Source organism: Zootoca vivipara, chromosome 17 (assembly GCF_963506605.1).
Source record: "Zootoca vivipara chromosome 17, rZooViv1.1, whole genome shotgun sequence".
NCBI classification, from domain to species: domain Eukaryota; kingdom Metazoa; phylum Chordata; class Lepidosauria; order Squamata; family Lacertidae; genus Zootoca; species Zootoca vivipara.
The window spans coordinates 438696-457561 of record NC_083292.1 but is presented as its reverse complement, the minus strand read 5'-3'; the positions used below and the strand labels follow the sequence as shown (position 1 = coordinate 457561).

The following is an 18866-nucleotide window of genomic DNA, read 5'->3' as shown; positions in this document are numbered from 1 at the left end:
AGACAGTAGTTCCAAGTGTGAGATCACAGCACTGTTGGTGCAGTTTGACCTGGCAGCAGTCGGGGCTTGCTCACATTGTTGAACAGGGGGAGTCAGAACAGGGGAGGAGATAACTATGGCAATAAGAAATGACCACAAAAGTTCAGTGTGTGTTGCTTTTAATTAAAAACATTATTGGAAATACAAGGTTTGTGGAGAAGTTTGGTTTTCTGAAAAGTTGCTGCATTAATCATGAAGCAGCAGCAGCAGCAGCAAGGAGTATGAATGGCTCTCTCCCTACTGGGCAGCTTGCCTAGCACCACCCGATCTCTGCCCCCTTTTCCATCCCATGAGGGAACTCTCATAGGAGGTACCGGACCAGAGTTGAACAGAGATGGTGGTGAAGCCCAGAAGCAGATGCTTGGGTTTGCCCCATTGATCCTCCCAAGCTCTGCCGCTCAGTGAGCAAGCGAGAGACACAAGGAGAGCTTTGGCACCTTGTGCATGCTGTGCATGTCTTGTTTGTCCCATGGAAATGCTATAGACTAGAGCCACACACAAATAGACAGTGTGGCTAATCTTCTGCTTTAGGGTGGGTGGGTGGGGGGGGGGGCGAGTAGCTTGACATGAACATGAACTCTTTGCAACACCAGAAGTAACTCAAGCCCCTCTCCAAAGAAGGAAACCCAGACCCGGCCCTGCACCTCCAGGCCATAGTCTCTGGAATGGGAACAATTTCATTTCTTGTTTCTGATGATCTCTGGCTGATCCTCATCTGGGTAAACTGGCGGCTCCTGGAGCTTCCAGATCTCTGGGGGAAGGTCCCTCAGTTTCTCCAGCGGAAAGCAGTGGACAGAGGTGTCGTTAAATATGTCCAAGTACCGAGGGTGAGAAGGAAGGGCTTCTTCATCTGTTGCTATTAAAACCTGGAAATGGTCAAGCACAGCAAAGAGGCAGTTAATGGGGGCGACTCGGCTACTGAACTGGCCCTTGAGAAGGGAGGAGAGCAACAGGCTCAGATCCACTGCTAGCTATTGCCACATTTATGAAAGCCCCTGCAGCAGATATTTTGACTCCTCAGAATTCATCCCCTATGGCTGTTGTCAGCACCTGACATCTCCCTCCAGGGTGGAAAGGTGAAGGGTGACAGGTCCTTAGCTTTTCCATTACCTATCTTAACCACTGATCTCAGTATTTGTGTGACATGCTTAAGTTTTACAGTGCCCAATAAGACTAAAATGGATGTGCCAATTCCAAAGCCCACTCACATCAAAGGCTACCCAAGCAACCCAGCAGGTTCCGTTTCTGCCGGTTCCAGAGCAGCTCCACTCTTGTGCAAGAGCTCTGCTGCTCCCTGACCTACCAGATGCCTGTTTTCCACTGAGTGGGGCTTGATAGAAGGGCAGTTTCAGCTTGTTTATGAGGAAGTTAGCTTGTAAAGAGAATTGCCTTTGAAGCTGGGTGCTCAGCTCTTGGAACACACTCTTGGAACCCAGCAAAAGCAAAGCTGCTTAGAACACAGCCAAGCGGGAATAAGGGAGAAGAACTGACAAGCGTGGATCCTGTTCCCCCGTTAGGAGCTGACACATTAAGGGCTTCTGCTGGATGGTGAACAGTCGCTGTTATTCAAGCAACAAAGCCGTACCTTTGCAATGTAACTGTAGTCCTTTTGGAATATCCTGCTCAGCACCCTAGAAGCAAAGGGCATTAGAAAACCATTGGCAGTTGCAATAAAAGGCAACACCACTGCCTACTAAGCAGAGGGTGCTGCTAAGCTAAGAACACCCAAAGGGTTTGCTGGGTCTGGCCAAAAGCTCATCTAATCCAGCATCCTGTTCCCACATGGACCAGCCACATGCCTGTGGGAAACTTGCAAGCCAGTTCAGAGCATAAGAGCGCTCTCCCTCTGGTGGGGAGAAGCATCCCTCCCTCCAACTGGAGGCAGAGCAAAGCCTTTCCCATTCTGTGGTTAAATGCCTTCAGAGACTACCGTACTTGCAAAAATTATTAGGAAATCACTGCAAAAAGGAGTTAAAATTTTCAAAACCCAGATTTTCTGGGGAAAACAAGTGGAAAATGCCAAATCTGTTCTTGTATAGACACTGGGAGATCCAGAGCAGCAGCAGCAAAGAGGCCCAGCCCTGCCTGCTCTTGGGCTGGGTGATGCAGAAGGGCCCCCTACCTGTCTTCAATGCCCTTGAAGCTGTTCCCTATGATGACCGTTTTGGAAAGGGCCTCTATGGACCAGTTGCTCCAGAGCAGGTTGTTATAGAGAGCTTTTCCACAGTGGACCATGTAGAAGATGGTAGGATTGTGGATGCAGCGTTTTCCCTCCTGGGTGCAAGGAAGAGTGGGGTGTTATCCTCCAAAACTGCAACCATCCCCCACCCCACAAGAACTAAAAGAGTTAAACAGCTGTGAACTTTGGGTATCAATCATTTTGAGAAAGGCCACAGTCCTCAGCTGTGTGTTCTGATCTCTGGACACGTTTCTCCCTGAGTTTGTGCTCCTCTCTCCCTGGAGCTCACCTCGTTCTCCAGGAGCACCGTGAGCCCAAGACGGGCAAGGACTTTGATTTCCAGCGTGGAAAAGACAGGGTCAAATATGTAACACATATCTTCAGGGATCTGCAAGGGGAGAGAGGGAATGTTGCCTGGGTGCTTCTGGCTAGCTCTGCTCCCAAGTCTGCCACAACTGTGACCCTCACCTTCAGCTTCTCAAGCAGCAGCAGGAGGAAGGCCAGCTGGTATCGCGCTTGGATGCAAGAGGAGAACTTCCCAATGCCATAACACACACACTGCAAGCCCTGGGCTCTGCTGCAGCTGGGCTCCTCCTGCAGCTGCAAGCTGGGCTCAAGAATTGACTCAGCTGGTGGTGTGAGCTGCAGCTTCTCAAAGGCAGAGAGGGCTTTCTCCACGGAAGGCCTGGTTGCCCCCTTCCCTGCTGCCGGGTGCTTGGGGAGGGATTTTAAGATGGTTCCTGAGCAAGGAAAGAGGGTGGAATATAGACTAATGCCACTTCAGCCATGGCTGCATCTTGCCTCCCCACCACCTTCACCCCTGGATAGATTTGCTTACAAACAGGCACAAATCCAGAGCTGTAGGTACAAAATAAAAATCCAAGGTCTCTCTTGAGACGCAAGACTTACCGAGGCTTGAATCCCAGAATTCTGAGCTCTGCAGTTCTGAACTGTCACAGAAAGGCAGGGAGAAGAGGAAGATGTTATTTTACGGAAGGTGGGATTTAGGGCTGGAAGGATCTTGTGGGATCAGCAGGCTGGACAAGTTGGACCCTTGGTCTGATCCAGTAATCCTCTTTATGATGGTTTTGAGGATAGTAGCAGAGACTTATCAGGATTTAATCCCAGAACCTGATTTAAATGCCAAGTGGATATGTGAAGTAATAAGGGGGCAGCATCCTTGAGCATACACAGGGTTCCCTGTTGGCCAACTGCAGCCAAATTGCCAACCCACATGTAACATAGAAGTCTTAAGTTGCTACTGGACAATTTTTTATTTTATTTATATATATTTCTACTGTAACTTAGAACAGATCACAGTTTGCCGTGTGGCATCCTTTGCCAACCTTTTCTGCAGCTGGTTTGGACTACAGTTCCCATCAGCTGCAGCTATCACAGCTGTGATGCTACAGGTGATGGAAAGACAATAAAGAGGATAATGGGAATTATCCTGAGGATAATGTGAATTGTAGTCCAAAACATCTGAGGAAAGCAGATCCACGAAGACCGACAGACCAAGGCGCCATTTCCAACAGCAGCCAGTCAGATACTTCACAGCTATGAGCCTCTGGGAAGCTCAGAAGCAGAGCAGGAATGCGGCACATTTTCCTTGGGATTTGCCCTGCAGCAGCTGGGCATTCAGAGGTAGTCTGCCCTTGCCCAGGGGAAACCTCAGGCCCACCTGGAAGCTGCATGTGGCCCTCTTGGCAGGCCGGGGCCGCACCTTCTCCTGCCCCCTCTCCTAAGGGCGAAAATGCCCCGGTTGCCCTCCTGCTGGGATCTCAGACTGGCTGGAATGCAGAAAGTCACAAGTCACGCCCACTGGCCCCGCCCGCTCCTAGCATGTGGCCCCCGAAAGCTCGTCCACGACGCAATGCGCCCCCCCCCCCGACTTAAAAACGTCCCCGCTCTCCCAAGAAGGGTTTCTGCTTTAGGGCTAATCGCCTCCCCCAGAAGCCTCCCGGCGGCCCACGAGGCTGCCCTTCTCCTCTGCCCCCGCCCCTCACCACGCCTCCCGCAGCCGCCGCCTCTGCCTTTCTCCCGCGTCCTCGGGGCTCTCGGCCTCCCCGCCGCCCCGTTCCTGTCTCCGCCGCAGGCGCCGCCGCCTCCTGCTCCCTCCCGGGGCGTCCCAGGCTTCGCCCGCTCGGCAGCGCTCCATGCAAAGCCAGGGGCGAGCGCAATTCCACCAGGAGGGTCCCTCCGCGGCACCCGTAGAGACCATAGAGGAAAGGCGCGCGACAGACACACCACTTCCGTTACCCTCACCCGCTCGGGAGCCGCCATATGCGGGGCACGAGAGACGCTACGACCACGACTCCGCAACGAACAGTGCACAATATATTGGGCTGGGAGGGCTCAGAGTTGGAGCCAGAGCAGAGGCATCCGGGCTCTGCGGGGAAAGCCCTCAGGGTTGCAGAGGCAACCCTTGGAGTGTCTCTGAGGGCGCCTTTGGTGCTAGCGGGCCCGCCTCTCTTTGGTCCTCTCCTTCCCCAAACCCGCCCATTCATTCCCTTTCTCCCCCGACCCCGTTCGATCGCAAACCGGATGTGTTCATTGCACATTTCGCGCTAGGCCTCGGTCCTCCCCCTTCTCTGAGCGTCACGTGCGGGCGGGGCCAGTCATGTGACCGTTGAGCGCGTGGCGGTGGAACGCGGAAGAGGCCGCGCCCCCTTGGCTGCTTCTCTCTCTGTCTCTCACGTTAGGGAAGTGGGCAGGCCTGGCCTCTGAGCATGGACAGAGCGCCTCTTTTCCCGCAGGGTGGGGGGCTGTTGGGAGGCGAGGGGATGGGGACTTCTGCGTTCTGCCGTCTCACACGCCGCCCTCTCCTCGCCGGACTTTAACTCGAGCGGGAGGGTCCTCGGTCTCTTCGCGGGGGAGTTTTCTCACACGGCCTGGGGGAGCCTCGTTCCTTGGGTTAGGCTGCAGAGGCGCCTCGCCGAGAGCCCGAGCGCCGGTGGAGAGTTGGGCCCCGTGAGCTGAATGGAATTGGGGCGGCCACTACACGCAAGCAGTTACTTGGCTGTGTTTCTTCTCGTTTCCTTTTAAAAATCTCGCCCTTCCTTCAAGACACAGTGCCGTGTTCAAGGGACAGGACCTCACAACAAATCTGCGAGGTAGGCTAGCCTTGTCCGATCTTTAAGCCATGTCAAGAATGCTTTGATGGTGTTTCCTGCTTGGCAGGGGGTTGGACTGGATGGCCCTTGTGGTCTCTTCTTACTCTATGATTCTATGATTCTAAGTCCTACTCTGACCCCCTTCAACACTGCACCATCCTGGCTCTCTTGTTAAAATTAGATGCTGTGCTCTTATCAGCTGCTGTGGGTCACATGACTTGGGCAGCAGACTTCATACCTTAATCCAGTTCTTGATTTTCTTGATTTTAGGGTGAAGGAAGCCACGCCTGGAGCAGGAATCACAAGACATTCCAGAGAGAGAGAGAGAGAGAGAAAGAGCTTCAAAGAATCTTGGTTTGGAGGCTTCAGCTAAAACGTTCTTCAGTCCCCAAACTGGCATCCAAATGGCTGCTGAGATGCTAAATAAGGTCTCTGTTGTTTCTCTTGTCCTGACTGACTGAGCATCCATATTTAGTGAACATCCACATTCCCTTGCTTTGGAGTGCTGATTTTTGGATGAATGTGCTTGGCATGAAAATGAGGCTGAGGGGGACTTGTTGGCATCAGCATCTGTAAGAAAGCCACCCATTGAGGGGATTGGGCCATCCCTATTCAGAACCCACTCAGGACCCAAGTATGTGATGGGTTCTTGGAGCTATCAACCACTTCCTGGAATATGAATCTAGTCCTCTTCTCCCTTGTTCTGATAAGCGCTTTATGAAGACAATGAGATGTGGTGAAGAGAATCTGAGTTAAATGGCGGACTGTGTGCAGTCTGAGCCAACCTCCAGGGCCTGGTAAGTACCATTACAGCATCCTGGGGGCTGCTTCCTACAATCTTTGGGTTTTTTTAAAAAGAGAAACAATTGAAACTCCAACATTGAGCAAATAAGAGTGAGAGTTTCAAGAAGGACACAAGGAAGTGTTTCTTTACACAGTGCATCATTAAACTGTGGAGTGTGCTACCACAAGATGTGATGGCCTCCAATATCAAATTCATGGAGGAGAAGGCTATCTGCAGCTACTTGCTGCAGTGATTGTCTGCTATCTCTGACATCAGAGGGAATATGGCCCTGAAGAAGTGTCAGCAGGGAATGGCAGCAGGAGATGACTCTACTGCTCAGTCTCCTGTCCTGCTTGTGGGTTTCCCAGGGGCATTTGGCCACTGTAAGAAACAGGATGCTGGACTGCATGGCTCTTGGGTTATGTCCTCCTTATTTAAATAAGGGTGGGCTGGTGGTTTCATTTGCTTTGTACTGGGGCAGTGCCCTTCCTTAGTTTCTGTGGCAGCTTCTTTTAGCCTTCTTCAGTCCCTGTGTGTTCCTTTGAGATGCAGGGAGCAGAGAAGTGAAGACTCTCTGACACACTTGAAACCCACCTCTTAAGAAGCGTCAAGGTCACCTGGAAAGTCAGTAGCTGTGCTTTGAATCTCTTCCCTTCTAAACATGCCTTCAAGAATTATGGAGTATAGCTTCCCCACATCACCATGTACAGATCCCCCTGGCCTGGGGAAAAACTAGGTTGCCCCCTGGAGAATATTGACTGCTCCCATGAGATGATGCATCCTGAACGCCAAGGCGCTGATGTTTTGCAGGTGGAACTACTTTTTCCTCTATGACGGCTCAAAGGTGAAGGAAGAAGGAGATCCTATGCAGGCTGGGATCTGCTATTTCAACCCCCGCCAGGTAGGGCTGGCTTATTTCCCCACAAAATTTGCATGCGTAGAATTTAATTTGCTCTCAGCTGGCCCCATAGCCCTCTCCTCCATCCCTCTGTGCTGGCAAACATTGTACTGTTTGCTCCTTGGGGCAGGGACCTAGTAAGACTGGGGGTAGAGCTCTGTACTGATGCAGTCGTTTGTCACTGGTGGTTTTGGCCGTTCATGCTCCAAGCTCGGCAGATCTCTGTAGCCTGGGATGTGACATGGCTAATCCATTTTGTGGCTCTTCATTCCCCACATCTCTCAGACTCCTCTGGATCATCAAGAGCTTCTGTGTGGGCAGATAGCTGGCATGGTTCGCTGCATGGAGGAGATTTTGGGCTCGCCACCTGGCCTCATACGGTTGAGGAAGCTCAAGCTCTCCGTGAAAGTGGATGGAAGCTACATCTGGGTGAGTCAGTGCAAGGCGCCACAGGTTGTTGCTGCTCTTCTGGGCACGGGAATAAAGCCCGAGGAAGGAATAAGGCTGGCGATGGTGAAATCTTGGAAGATGGGTGTGGGTGGGCAGGCAGGCTGCATGATGGGAAGCTGCTGCTAGCCATGCTAGCTGAATGGAACAGAGGCAGCCTACCTTGGAGTGCCAGTTGCCGGGAGCAGACATGGGAGAGGGCACTGGCCTGCCATCCCTGCTTGTGGGCTCCTTGGAGCTTCTGGGATGGAAGCAACATGTTCATCCAGGTGATTCTCCAGCTCTGTTCTTGTGCTCCTCTATATAACATAGGGAGCTCTTTGCTCTGATAGCTGAATGGAAGGCCCATGTTGTTCAGAGGCAGCCTTCCTCCTGAGGGCCACCGATTGCCCTCCCGCCTTGCTTGTGGGCTTCTCAGAGGGATGTTCTTGGCTGTCATAGGGGATCTGAGTGCCCTGATTAGATCCACGGGGCTCACCAAGAGTCTCCCTCCCTCCTCTCTGCCGCAGGTGCTGGGCTGCACTACTGACCTCCCTGACATCAGCTGCAGGCGGTTCCTGGAGCAGCTGGTGGGACTCTTCTGCTTCTACAATGGGCCTGTTCGCCAGGCTTACATGGTGATTGCTGGTCCAAGGGGACAACGGGGCCTTGCTGAGCAGATGCTGCCTTGACTCCCAGCCATTTCCCTCCTGTTTCCTGTTGTGTTCTGACCCCCAAGCCTTTGCCCACAGCCTTGAGCCACACCTCTTAGTCTTGCCTTGGCTGACCTGCAGGCTGGCCTGCTGCACCCTTCCATCCCATGTGGGGCTTCTCTAAGCAAAGGCTTTTGTGTGACCTGGAAGTTGTGTGGTTCTCTCAAGGCAATCCAGACCTACCTCTCCTCCCTACCCCCCAAATCCAAGATGCTCAGAGGCTGGCCGTGGGGGGAAAGCCCTTTGCAAGGGCTTGGGCACATTTCCACCTTGAGTGCTCCTTTTATTTGTCCTCCAGAACAGAGTCCTGATGTGCAAATCTGCTTCCCGGACTGAAATCTTGAGTCCTCTGGAATCCTAGGGACCTCTTCTCCTGTTTTGCTGCCCTGGCTTCTGTTGGACAGGTTCCTGCAGCCCATGAGCAGCCTGTAACTCACCCACCACGGATAAACTCTCCAGTGACGTGGCCTCTTGTGTCCTTTCCCAGGAACGTGCCCAGGAGGAGCTGGACCAGGCATGGGATCGCTACGTGGAGCACCTGCAGCAAAACACCACTGACCTACACCGGATCTTCAACTCCCTCTGGGCCTTGGACAAAACCAAAGTAACTTGCTGCAGACCTTGTTGCTTCTTTGGGGCTTCTCACCCCCCCTCCCCACAGGGTGGCAGGAAGGCCTGATGGCCTCATTTGTGCTCCTCTCTCCAGGTGGACCCTTTGCTCCTGCTGAAAGCAGCCCTCATCCTGCAGACCTGCCAGCGCACCCTCCATGTCCGGGCTGGATGCATTTCCTACCAGGGGCTGTGAGTATCATGGCTGAGGGCTTGTTGTGTGGACTCTCCTGCACTCTCCATTGGAGAAAGGCTGGAGCACCTGCTCTGCATGCAGAAGGTCCCCAGTTCAGTCCCTGGTGGCATCTCCAAGGTGGGCTGGAAAAAACAGTGCACAGCTGAATGGACTAAGGACCTGACTTGCTCCAGGTTAAATGAGCCCTTCATTCAGAAAGCTGAGGACTGGAAGCTTGGCTTTTTAGAGAAGGACTGTAGCTCAGTGCTGGAGCACCTGCTTTGCATCCCCAATAGCATCTGCTGGGAGAGAGACCCCCCCCCCCCTTGCCTAGAACCCTGGAGAGCCACTGCCAGCCAGTGTGGACAGTACTGTAATGAGGAAGGTGAATGCAAATGGCCTGACTTTGTCTAAGGCAGCCTCCTGCACTCCAGAGCAAGTGTGTTTGGGGCACATGTCGTTCAGCCCTGCTACTTGCTCTGTACTGTCCTCACATTTGTCCACAGAGGCCATAATCCACATTTTCACCCACTATTTTCTATGTCTGCTTCTATAGACTCACCCCTTGGGCCTCCCAGATGGTGAGATTGACAGGGTGACCAAAGGACTTGCCTGCATGCAGGGATCTGTCTTGTGGCTGGGCCCTGGGAAGGATTGGGCCACACAGCCCACTCCGGGTAAATCAAGCCACGACTGTCCGAATGTTTCTGAGCAGCATTGGCAGCTCTCCCTCGGTCACCTTGCTCAGCTGAGAGCCAGGAGGGAACACAGCACCCAGCCTCAAGAAACCAGTTAATACTTGTCATCTCTCCTTTCCCCATCCCTGCCCAGGGTTGTCAGCAGTCAGCTGCCGCCAGACCTCACTGCCCGAGTTCTGCTGCAGGAGGTGGATGTAGCCTCAGAGGTGAGCTTCAGCTCAGCCAAGGGAGGGGCAGGGGTGGCTCAGGGCTGGCTCAGCGCCCGAGGAAAACATAGTGCATGGGTTCCTTACTGAGCAAGGGTGGAATCTGAAAGCTAATGTTAAAAGTCAGGTTTCTGGTCCTCATGATTGCTGAAGAAAGTCTAAAAAGGCTTCACTAGATCTTCCCAGCTTCTCATGGCCTTCCTTACCCACCACCTGCCTCAAATGTCCAGGTTTTCTCTTGAGGCAACCACAGCCTCAGGAGGCAGGAATGGCCACCAACTGGGATGGCTTTAAAAGAGGATCAGACAGATCATGGAGGGGGGGGGAGGAAAGGGCTATCTGTGGCTCCTCGCCACAATGCTCAACCTGCACAGTTGGAGGTGAATTGCATTTGCTGGAAGCCATAGGAGGAGAGAGTTGCTCTTGTGCTCAGGTCCTGCTTCCTGGTTTGTGGCTTGCCACAGGCATCTGGCTGGCCACTCTGAGAACTAGATGGGCCTCCTTTGGCCTGATCCAGCAGGCCCCTCTTCTTCTTCTTCTTAAAATATTTTTTATTGGTTTTATATATAAACAAATAAACACATAAAACTTTGACCATAAACCACTGATTTCCGGATCTTGTAAAGTCAAAACTAAATCATCCGCAAAGGCTTTTAAGTCCAATAATACAGCATTGTGGTCAGAACAAGTTTTTGGGCAAACAGCAGGCTCTTCTTCTGTCCTTAACTCCAGTCTGGAACCCTTGCCGGCATCTGCCTTGGCTTTTTTATTATCAAGCTCACCCAGTGCCACTCTCTGCCTTCCCTTTCAGGGCGAGACGGGAAACGGGGCTCTGCTGCAGACTCAGGGTAAGTGTCGGGATGGAGGGGAGATTACCTTGGTGGGTGGGTCTGCCAGGGACTGCTTGCATGAGAGGCCACACGGAGCCCTCCTGCGTCTCTGGGTGCTGGGCCTTCATGCCCTTTCCTCTGGAGGTACATCACAGTGAGGGGGAAATGGCCCCCACATATGCTCAGAGGCTGAGCTCTGATGCCCACAACGTATTGCAGAGCAGACTCCTGCGGAGGCTGGTCTGCACCCAAAGGGTGCTCAGGTGGGGGGTTCGGAGAGGGCTGCATCTTTAGGCAGCAGGCATTGCGCCTTCTCCCATCTTGCAGATTCCTTGGCGCTACTCAGAGAGCTTCCCCCATCCCAGTTTTCCCCGGTGCTGGAGACCTTTGCATTCTCACCCCTCCGCTTGCTTGACCATGGAGGTCTTGACACATGGCTGGCTCCTAGACCTCCATGCTGCTCACCCTCTCCTCTCCCCGGAGTTGGTGGTTCACAAGGCCCTGCCTTGTTCACACAGTCTGGAGGCTGTTTAACGTAGGGTAGTGATCCCAAGGAAGGAATTTCAGGTGAGCTCAAGTCCATTCCCTGGCCGGCTGTTTTGCATTATCCTATGGAACAGCAAGGAAGCTTTGCTCTTGGTACGGTTTGTGGGATCTGCTGAAAAAAGAAAGCATCTCATCTGCAGGAGCCTTGTTGATTGTTCCCCAGGTTGGCGAGGCTCACTGGATCCTTTAGTGCCATTGGCCCAGACTCTCTGCCACTAGAAATTCAGCAGGCACCTTTGGTGCCAGGTTTTAAACACCTGCTGAAAACTTTTGTATTCTGGCAAACTTTTGTATTATGCCAGCAATTAACACATATTTTCACAACAGCTACTTGATGTCCATTTTTAACTTTTTATATGCTTTTATAGTGTTGTTTTATGAAATAGCAGTCTATAAGCATTTTTATAAATAAATATTAATAAAGTGACTTGACAAGATAAAATACCATGCATAAAACAATTAAATCCAGAAAATTTTAAACAATAAATTCAAAAATGCATTAAATGTGCACCAAATAACATACCGGTATTAACAGGGTTACTGTCTACCCAGCTCTGCTAAAAGAGGAGCAGTGCCTCAGGGGGCAACTGAATTACCGAAGGCCTGAGTAAAGAAAAAGGTCTTATCTTAGCCTGGCACCTAAAGCCTGATGATGATGATGATGGCGCCAGGCAGGTTTCCCTGGGAAGAGCATTCCATGAATGGGGCCACCACTGAAAAGGCCCTGGTCACCCTTCACTTGCCTGGTGAGGCTTCTCTGATGAAGAGGAGTGCAGGGTCTGAGCTGGTTCATATTGGAGACAGACAAAATTATCACTTTGTAGAACAGAATAACTTTTATTGCAGTAATCTTTGGACCATAGCAGTACAAAGGAAGGTGACAAAATTTAAGCCAGAAACAAAATTTAAATAAACTTATATTGAAAAAAAGAAAATAGTCAGTGCTTACTACTTAAAATTAGTAATTAGTAAAATTAGTGATTAATAGTAATAAATTTGAAAGGATTCATAGTACAGTGGTACCTCGCAAGATGAATGCATTGCGCAACGAAAAACTCGCTAGACGAAAGCGTCTAGCGATTCTTTGTTGTCTCGCAAGACGAAGCTTTCTATGGCCGTGTCTCGCAAGACAAAAAAAAAATTGCCGCTTTTTTTTTTTTTGCCCTCTGCCGTTTGTTTCCACAAGACAAAAAATTTCGTAAGGCGGCACAACCCGCGGAACGAATTATTTCTGCCTTGCGAGGTACCACTGTAAAGCATAAAATGTATTAAAAGCATTTGTCTCATAATATGCTTTACTCTTTTAATAAAAAAACTTCAAGTGTGTTTCTCATGTTTTCCGCTCTCCAGGGCAAGGCTACATGCCTTCCTGCTATGCAGAGAGCCTTTCCTCCCAAGGAGAAAACAGTGGCCTGTAGCAGGAAACCCAGCTTCCTTTTAGCACCCCAATTTTCATTTTCTTTAAAAGGGGATCAAAATAACAACCCCTAATATTCCCTCATTACGAGAAGCCAAGTTACAGGGAACCAGGCAGAGGGCCTTCTCGGTAGTGGCACCCACCCTGTGGAATGCCCTCCCACTAGAGGTCAAAGAGAACTATTACCAGACCTTTAGAAGGCATCTCAAGGCAGCCCTGTTTAGGGAAGCTTTTAATGTTTGATGGATTTCTGTATTTTAGAATTTGTTTTTTTGGAAGCCGCCCAGAGTGGCTGGGGGAACCTGGCCAGATGGGCGGGGTATAAATAATAAATTATTATTATTATTATTGTATCATCTGCATTCAAGGATATAATTCCCTAGAACTGCTTTCCCACAAAGCCGCCCTCTCTCTTGAGCTGCCTGATTTCATCATTGAATCCATTTTTCCAGTTTGTAATTGTGTGCAAGCCCTTTGATGCTCCAACATCATGGCTATCAGAAGGTACCCTTTGCATTGGGGCTGCGCTTTATAGGTCCAGTCTACCCAGGACTCGTTCTTCCTTTCCCTAAGAAGTACTCTGACCCCTTTTGCAGAGCCCCCTTTACCTCCAGGGGTCCGGATCACCCCTGTTTACCTTTGGGATGATGAAGCAGCCGCCCTCCGGGACTTCCCCGTGGAGTGGGTGAGCAGGTAAGACAGGAGCTGCTGTCCAAGGGCCTCTCGCCAGCCCTGGCTTGGGTTCCTCCTTTCCTCCTTTGCACCCTGGATCTGTTATGTGTGATCTGTCAGACAGGGAAGCCAGCAGGGAAGCCTTGCTGTTCAACACACTTCCATCTTTTTTTGTGAATCCCCTGAACCCCAACAGTATCCATCCCTGGGACTGTGAGTAAAGGCAGGGTATTTTCCTTGCTAAACTAGGGCTGCCCTGCAGGTCCTAACTTATTTATTTAAGAAAATGTTTATACTGCTTGATTGTAAGTAAACCTCTAAATAGCACAAAGCAAACACCTCCCCCCCCCCAGCTCCCTTGGAGGGCTTCCCTATTGAAAAGAGATTCAGAGGAGGAAGAAACTGTCTCTCTGAGGAAGCCCTGAGTGGGGCTGTTCCACATCCATTCCTTTACAAAAGGAGCATGTAGGTGACTCTGGAATCACTCCGCAGTCCTTGGATCTGGCGAAGGAGCAGAGGGAGTAGAAGGGGGCTTTCCCCGTCCCCAAGTGTGAAGAAGGGCTTCCTTTGGTCTGTCCCCAAATCACCTGCCAGCCACTTTTACTGGGGGATCCTGAGTTGGAGAATTACAGGAGAGAGAGAGAGGAGTCCCTTTCTCTTTCTCTCAGGTCCCAGGGAGGCCCAGGCAGCTGCAAAGACGGCCTGATTTCTGCTGGAGCAACTGGTGGGCCAGGTGGCACCACTTCGGTAAGGATGGTCTTGTATGTCCACCATGTTCGAGGCTTGGTGCTCTCCCTCCTGGCTGAAGAGCACTTTGCACACACCAAAACCTCCGTTGAGGATGTGGTAAGAGACTCTTTTGTTCATCTTGCTGCCAAAGGACCCCTGTCCCCCCCCCCCCTTGAGCCTTGGTTGCCACCAAGCAAAGTGGCTCAGCCTCTGGGGAGTGCCAGCCTGCAGCATGGCCTTCCTGCCAGCAGGGGGCCCTTGTCTCTCGCAGGATCCCTGTGGAGGAAGAGGAGAAGGGAGCTTTGCAAAGGGAGCTGAGTGGAGAAGCCAAGGGATTGCAAGGGCCCTTTTCCATGGCTCTCTGGCAGGGCTGATGGGAGGAGAGGGGGAGAGGGAGGAAATGTGGGACCTGCCTTATACCTAGTCAGACCACTGGACCAACTAGCTCAGTATCAATTGCTCTGACTGTCAGCTGCTCTTCAGGATTTCAGGCAGGGACATTCCCAGCCGTGCCCTAGAGGTGTTGCCAGGATTTGACCCTGGGAGCTTCTGCATGCCAGGGGTATGTTCTGAGCTGCAGTCCTTAGCCAGAGTAGGAACCCCCTTCCCCTGACATGGCTTTCTTATCGCTGTGCTCAAGTGGAAAGAGCGTGGTCAGAAGAGGGCTTTCACTACCCCCCTGCGATGCTACCCGTATAGAGCGGCCAGAAGGGATGGAGCCCAGCGACCTTCTGTCACTGAGTGTGCAGTCAGGTGCGCTCTGCTCTGGGATTCCTAGGTCAGCCTTCTTAGGAGTCGCAAGCTCTGCCTTGATCCCAAGGGTGTGGAGGAGGATGTTTTGGGGAGACGAGGCCAATGGGCATGGGGCTGGGGAAGCGTGTGGCCCTGCCGCGGCTCAGCAAGCGCTGTCCTGTGTGAGCTGGCCCTGGCCGGGTGTGGGACTGTTGTGGGCAGGGCAGGTGCCTTCCCCAGGCATACGGAGCTCATTTTCTCCCTTGGCCTGCAGTATCACAGCAGCCTGGCCTCCCTGAACGGCCTGGAGGTTCACCTGAAGGAGACCCTCCCAAAGGACAGCCTCTCCGCAGCCAAGGTCACCTACGGCTTTGCGCACTATGATGCCGTGCAGAAGGTTCTGGCCAGTAAGTGCTGAGGGGGCGGCTGGGGGGGAGGCTCAGAGAGAGCCTGCTCTGTGGGAGTCCGTGGCCAGGATCCGTCAAGCTGCTCTTAGGGACTCTTAGGTCCTTCTTGGCTTCCAGCTATTGCGGCAGTGTGGAAGGGACATGGGCAGAGGACCCCTGAATGCTGGAAGCTCTTATTCAACCCCCCAAGTCTTGCATTTCTGGTCCACATTGCATTGCCGAGGGTTGGACTTCCAGCTCTGCCGTTCTGAGATTCTAACCCCTGGCTCCTCCTTCCTTCATGTTGCAGCCAACTTCTTGCCTGCTAATAGCCCCCCGGACCGTTCCTTCCTGAGGGCAGCCAGCCTGATCCATGCCAATTTCCACCAGCTGCCCACGGCTTCAGAAATGATGGTCAGGTAAGACGAGGGAGGGGGAGGCCCCTGTGCGCGTGCAGAAGACAGACAGCGCTCCCACCTGGCTTTTCCTCCCGCCTGTGAGCCTCATGAGCATGCAGGGCAGGAATAAGCACGGGGGGCAGGTGGGCATGCAGAAGGAGCTGCCAGTTGTCTCTGGAGCCAGAATGGGATCTGGGCCTCAGAGTAAGGAGCAGCCCTTGGAAGGTTTAGAAGCAGCGTCTTTCTGCGGCGGCTGCTCAGGGGCTGTGAGAGCTGCTGGTTGGCTGGGCACCAGCAGGGCTCCTAATTGGCCAGGGAAGAAGGTGGTTTTGCTGCTGGGCCCTGGTCACTCAGGCGGAAGCAAGCTGTGACGCTGGCAAGCAGATGGTGGCGTTCCAGCAGGCAGAGCAAGGCAGCTTCCCTCCTGGCTCGAGGGCCCAAGGCCGCATTGGTCGCTTATTTCCACTCCTCATCAACTACTGCCCTGCACATGTGCTTCCCCCCCTCACCCCCCTTTCCTCTCAGCTGAAGGAAAGATAACAGCACACCAAATCCACACCCTGGTCTAACTAGAACAAATACTGTACATTTATGTTGAAAGGAAAGACTGCAAGCTTTGAAAGATTAGCCATGCCCATTAACCAGCCCAATCCCTGCTTGTTCATCACTTGCGTTGACCAAGCAAGTTGCTTGCTTTTTTCAGTTCTCCTTGAGGCTCCAGTTCATTATGCTTGTTTGTGTCTTTTCAGCAAAAGTGGGGTTTTCTTTTGCTTGCTGAAGAGGACCCCGCTGCCCCTCCTCCTCTTGCATTCAGCACAGCTGTTATTGTGCCCAAGCCATGGCCAGGCTTGCCTCTGCCACTCTTGACACCCAGTGTAGGCCTTCAAGAAGGCCAGCTGAGGCTCTCTTGCAAATCGCCAGAGAAATTCATGAGACTTAAGAGTCATTTTGCCCTCCGGCTGTTGCGGGACTCCCCCTGACCATTGGCCATGCTGGCATCCCCTGCAGAGCACCAGGTAGGGAAAGGCTCATGCTGGCTGCCTGTCTTTGGACTGAGCTTCCACCTTGCCGGGGGGGGGGGTGTCCCCCTATAAAACCACCTTTTACTGAGCAGTCTCCATCTGCAGGCGCATGTCTATCTCTGGAGAGTTACTTCACACAATCTGCATAAAAGTGCTTCTATGGGGATCCCAAGTGAAGCAGACAAGGTGTAACTTTCTTGCCTGAAAGAATGCTGATCAAAAAACAGCTGTTCTCTTTTGTGTGTCTCCTAAAAATCTGCTTATAATTGAATGGTGTCCTTTAAGTGCCTACTAGTGGTGTTCCAGAAAATAGAGATGACCTTGTTGGCTTCCAGTTTTCTCCTTGTTTTTTCTCTACACCATCTGTGATTTCATGAACCTTCATCTCCTCTCTCTCCCTATCACCTGTAAACTAAAAAGGTCCAGCAGATTTAGGCTTTCCTCACAGAGAAGTTTCTGCTGTGGAGGAGAGGGCAGCCAATGGCTCCTCTCCATGATGGCTCTGCTCTGCCTCCCCAGTTGGTGGAGAAGAGGGCTCTGGTGCTTGCAAGAAAGGGGCACCTGGCTGGCTGCTATGAAGATGCTGGACCTGGGGGGCGGGTGGGTGGGCATTGGCCTGATCCAGCAGGCTCTTCTTTAGACTTGATCCCTGTTTGTAGCAGCAGAACTGCCAGGATGGGGTCAAGCACCACCCCACTGGCACAGTTTGTGTCTCACCCCACAGGAACGCCTCGACTGCTGTGTACGCCTGTCGGAGTGCCGTCCAGGAGACCTATTTCCAGCAGGTGGGCTCCCCTCTGCGCAACTCAGGAATGCCCAACCCTCACGACAGCGCCTTTGGCCTGGCCAGCAAGGCGAAGCAGAAGCTGCTCAAGCATGGAGTGAACCTCCTCTGAGACCCTCCTTGCATGGGCTGCGATCCTCCGGAACTTCTTACAGCGTTACCAGAGTTTTTGTTGGTTCGGTTCCATGAAATGGGTTGAAGGTCGTCAGGACTTCAGAGCCCCACCGTGTGGCTGGAAGAAGCCCCATCAGCCAGGCCCTCAACCCAGACCCTCAGCAAGGCTTGGCCAAAGAGAGCAGCCGCTGCCTCACCGCCTCTCTGCCCCATCTCTCTCCCCCCTTGGCTCAGTTCTAGCTGGGAGAGCACACGGAGGCCCACCCCCACCTTGCCAAGGGACAAGATCACAGCTCCCCCCTTTCTTGGGAGAGCTCCTCTGAGGGAACATGTCCCTCCCAAAAGCACATCATTGGACGTGCGTCGTCTATGGACTCTTGCCTGCCTTTGGAGAGCTAGCTTCTCAGGAAAGATTTTGTTGCTCCTTGCCCTGCTCATTTTTTCTGTGGAGCTCAGTGTAGCTTCAAACCCCTTTATTGGAGGGCTTTTTCTAAACCAGGCCGCCCTCCCCTCTCCAAATTTGATGCCCTCCAGATGTTTCTGTCTTTGCTTTCTCTTGAAGGCTGTTTGATGCTTTAGATGAGCTCTGAAACTGGGGGGGGGGGGAAGCCTGGAGCTCCTCCCCCCTGGCAACTGAGCCTCCTGCTGTGTGCATGCACCCCCACCCCTGCCTGCAGGAGGCTCAGCTGTTGCCTTTTCAGCCTCCTCCCTGGGGCCTGCCTGGCTCTTGCACATGGGCACATTGACTCCTCCGCCAAACATGGCCCGCTGCACACACCCCTCGTGACGCTGGCCCACCTTCTTCATGGGCCCATGCATTCCTCTCCCCCTGCCTTCTGAGGTGGTGGGTCCGGCACTTTGGTACTCCTTCAGGGCAAGTGGGAACAGATGCACAGCTCTCAGCCAGTTCCGCTTTGTATCAAGTGTCCTGGATTGTGTCCCAGATGTTTGCGAAGGGAAAGCGAACAGCTGCCTTCCTTGAGAGGGTTTTTTTTGGAAGCTTGGAGCTCCCGCCATCTGCTCTGTAAGTCCCCCAGCACAGCAATAAAGTTGCCACCCAGAAAAGCCCCTCTTGTTCCTGCCCCACTGGCACCCCAGCCCCCCTCTCCTGCCAGAAGGCGAGTCACAAGAGCGCAGGGCTGTGGGTGGCTTGGTCTTGGGCCAGAAAGGGAGGCTTGCAAGAGCAACAAAGGCAGGGAACCAAAACAGCTTCTGCGCTGCTGCCTGCAGAGAAGGGCCACTTGCTGCCATCTGTGAGCGCCATATGCTGCTAGCAGCTGGTGGGAAGGCTGCCCCCCCCCACAGACTGGAAGGAGCACTTTGCAGAGGGAGCCTTGGGTCATGCTCCACCCTGGACCCACATGTTCAACCTGCACTTGCTCAAATGCACCACTTC

General features: G+C 52.7%; 2 protein-coding genes across 4 annotated transcripts; one reads left to right on the top strand and one right to left on the bottom strand.

Moving 5' to 3' along the window:
• Nucleotides 1-141: 141 nt before the first annotated feature.
• Nucleotides 142-4450, bottom strand: SRRD (SRR1 domain containing). Its single transcript, XM_035098732.2, has 7 exons — nt 4225-4450; nt 3128-3168; nt 2687-2958; nt 2508-2606; nt 2162-2313; nt 1625-1670; nt 142-905 (listed from the first exon to the last, which is right to left on the bottom strand). The coding sequence occupies exons 1-7, from the start codon at nt 4437-4439 to the stop codon at nt 717-719; spliced, it is 1014 nt and encodes a 337-aa protein (XP_034954623.2). The 5' UTR covers nt 4440-4450; the 3' UTR covers nt 142-716.
• A 388-nt stretch (nt 4451-4838) lies between these two features.
• HPS4 (HPS4 biogenesis of lysosomal organelles complex 3 subunit 2) lies at nt 4839-17468 on the top strand. Of its 3 annotated transcripts, none has more exons than XM_035097726.2 (14): nt 4839-5331; nt 5602-6128; nt 6926-7016; nt 7299-7442; nt 7970-8077; nt 8640-8756; nt 8859-8953; nt 9768-9840; nt 10652-10688; nt 13230-13326; nt 13974-14151; nt 15041-15173; nt 15463-15571; nt 16300-17172. In XM_035097726.2, exons 2-14 carry the CDS (start codon nt 6088-6090, stop codon nt 16415-16417), a joined length of 1341 nt encoding a protein of 446 aa, XP_034953617.1. In that variant the 5' UTR covers nt 4839-5331; nt 5602-6087; the 3' UTR covers nt 16418-17172. The 3 variants fall into 3 exon arrangements, with proteins under 3 accessions (XP_034953617.1, XP_034953618.1, XP_034953616.1); XM_035097725.2 differs by lacking the exon at nt 16300-17172 and adding an exon at nt 17297-17468 and having other exon boundaries at nt 4840-5331; XM_035097727.2 differs by lacking the exons at nt 6926-7016; nt 16300-17172 and adding an exon at nt 17297-17468.
• Nucleotides 17469-18866: the final 1398 nt, after the last annotated feature.

Bases quoted from the DNA above. Each gene is read 5' to 3' on its own strand.
- SRRD (XM_035098732.2), bottom strand. From the start codon at position 4,439: ATGGTCTCTACGGGTGCCGCGGAGGGACCCTCCTGGTGGAATTGCGCT. The intron at 3,169-4,224 runs GTGAGGGGCGGG...TTTCTGTGACAG, and splicing joins CGGCGGCTGCGGGAGGCGTG to TTCAGAACTGCAGAGCTCAG. The intron at 2,314-2,507 runs GTGAGCTCCAGG...CCTTGCACCCAG, and splicing joins CGGTGCTCCTGGAGAACGAG to GAGGGAAAACGCTGCATCCA.
- HPS4 (XM_035097725.2), top strand. From the start codon at position 6,088: ATGGCGGACTGTGTGCAGTCTGAGCCAACCTCCAGGGCCTG. The intron at 7,443-7,969 runs GTGAGTCAGTGC...TCTCTGCCGCAG, and splicing joins TGGATGGAAGCTACATCTGG to GTGCTGGGCTGCACTACTGA. The intron at 15,174-15,462 runs GTAAGTGCTGAG...TTCATGTTGCAG, and splicing joins CGTGCAGAAGGTTCTGGCCA to CCAACTTCTTGCCTGCTAAT.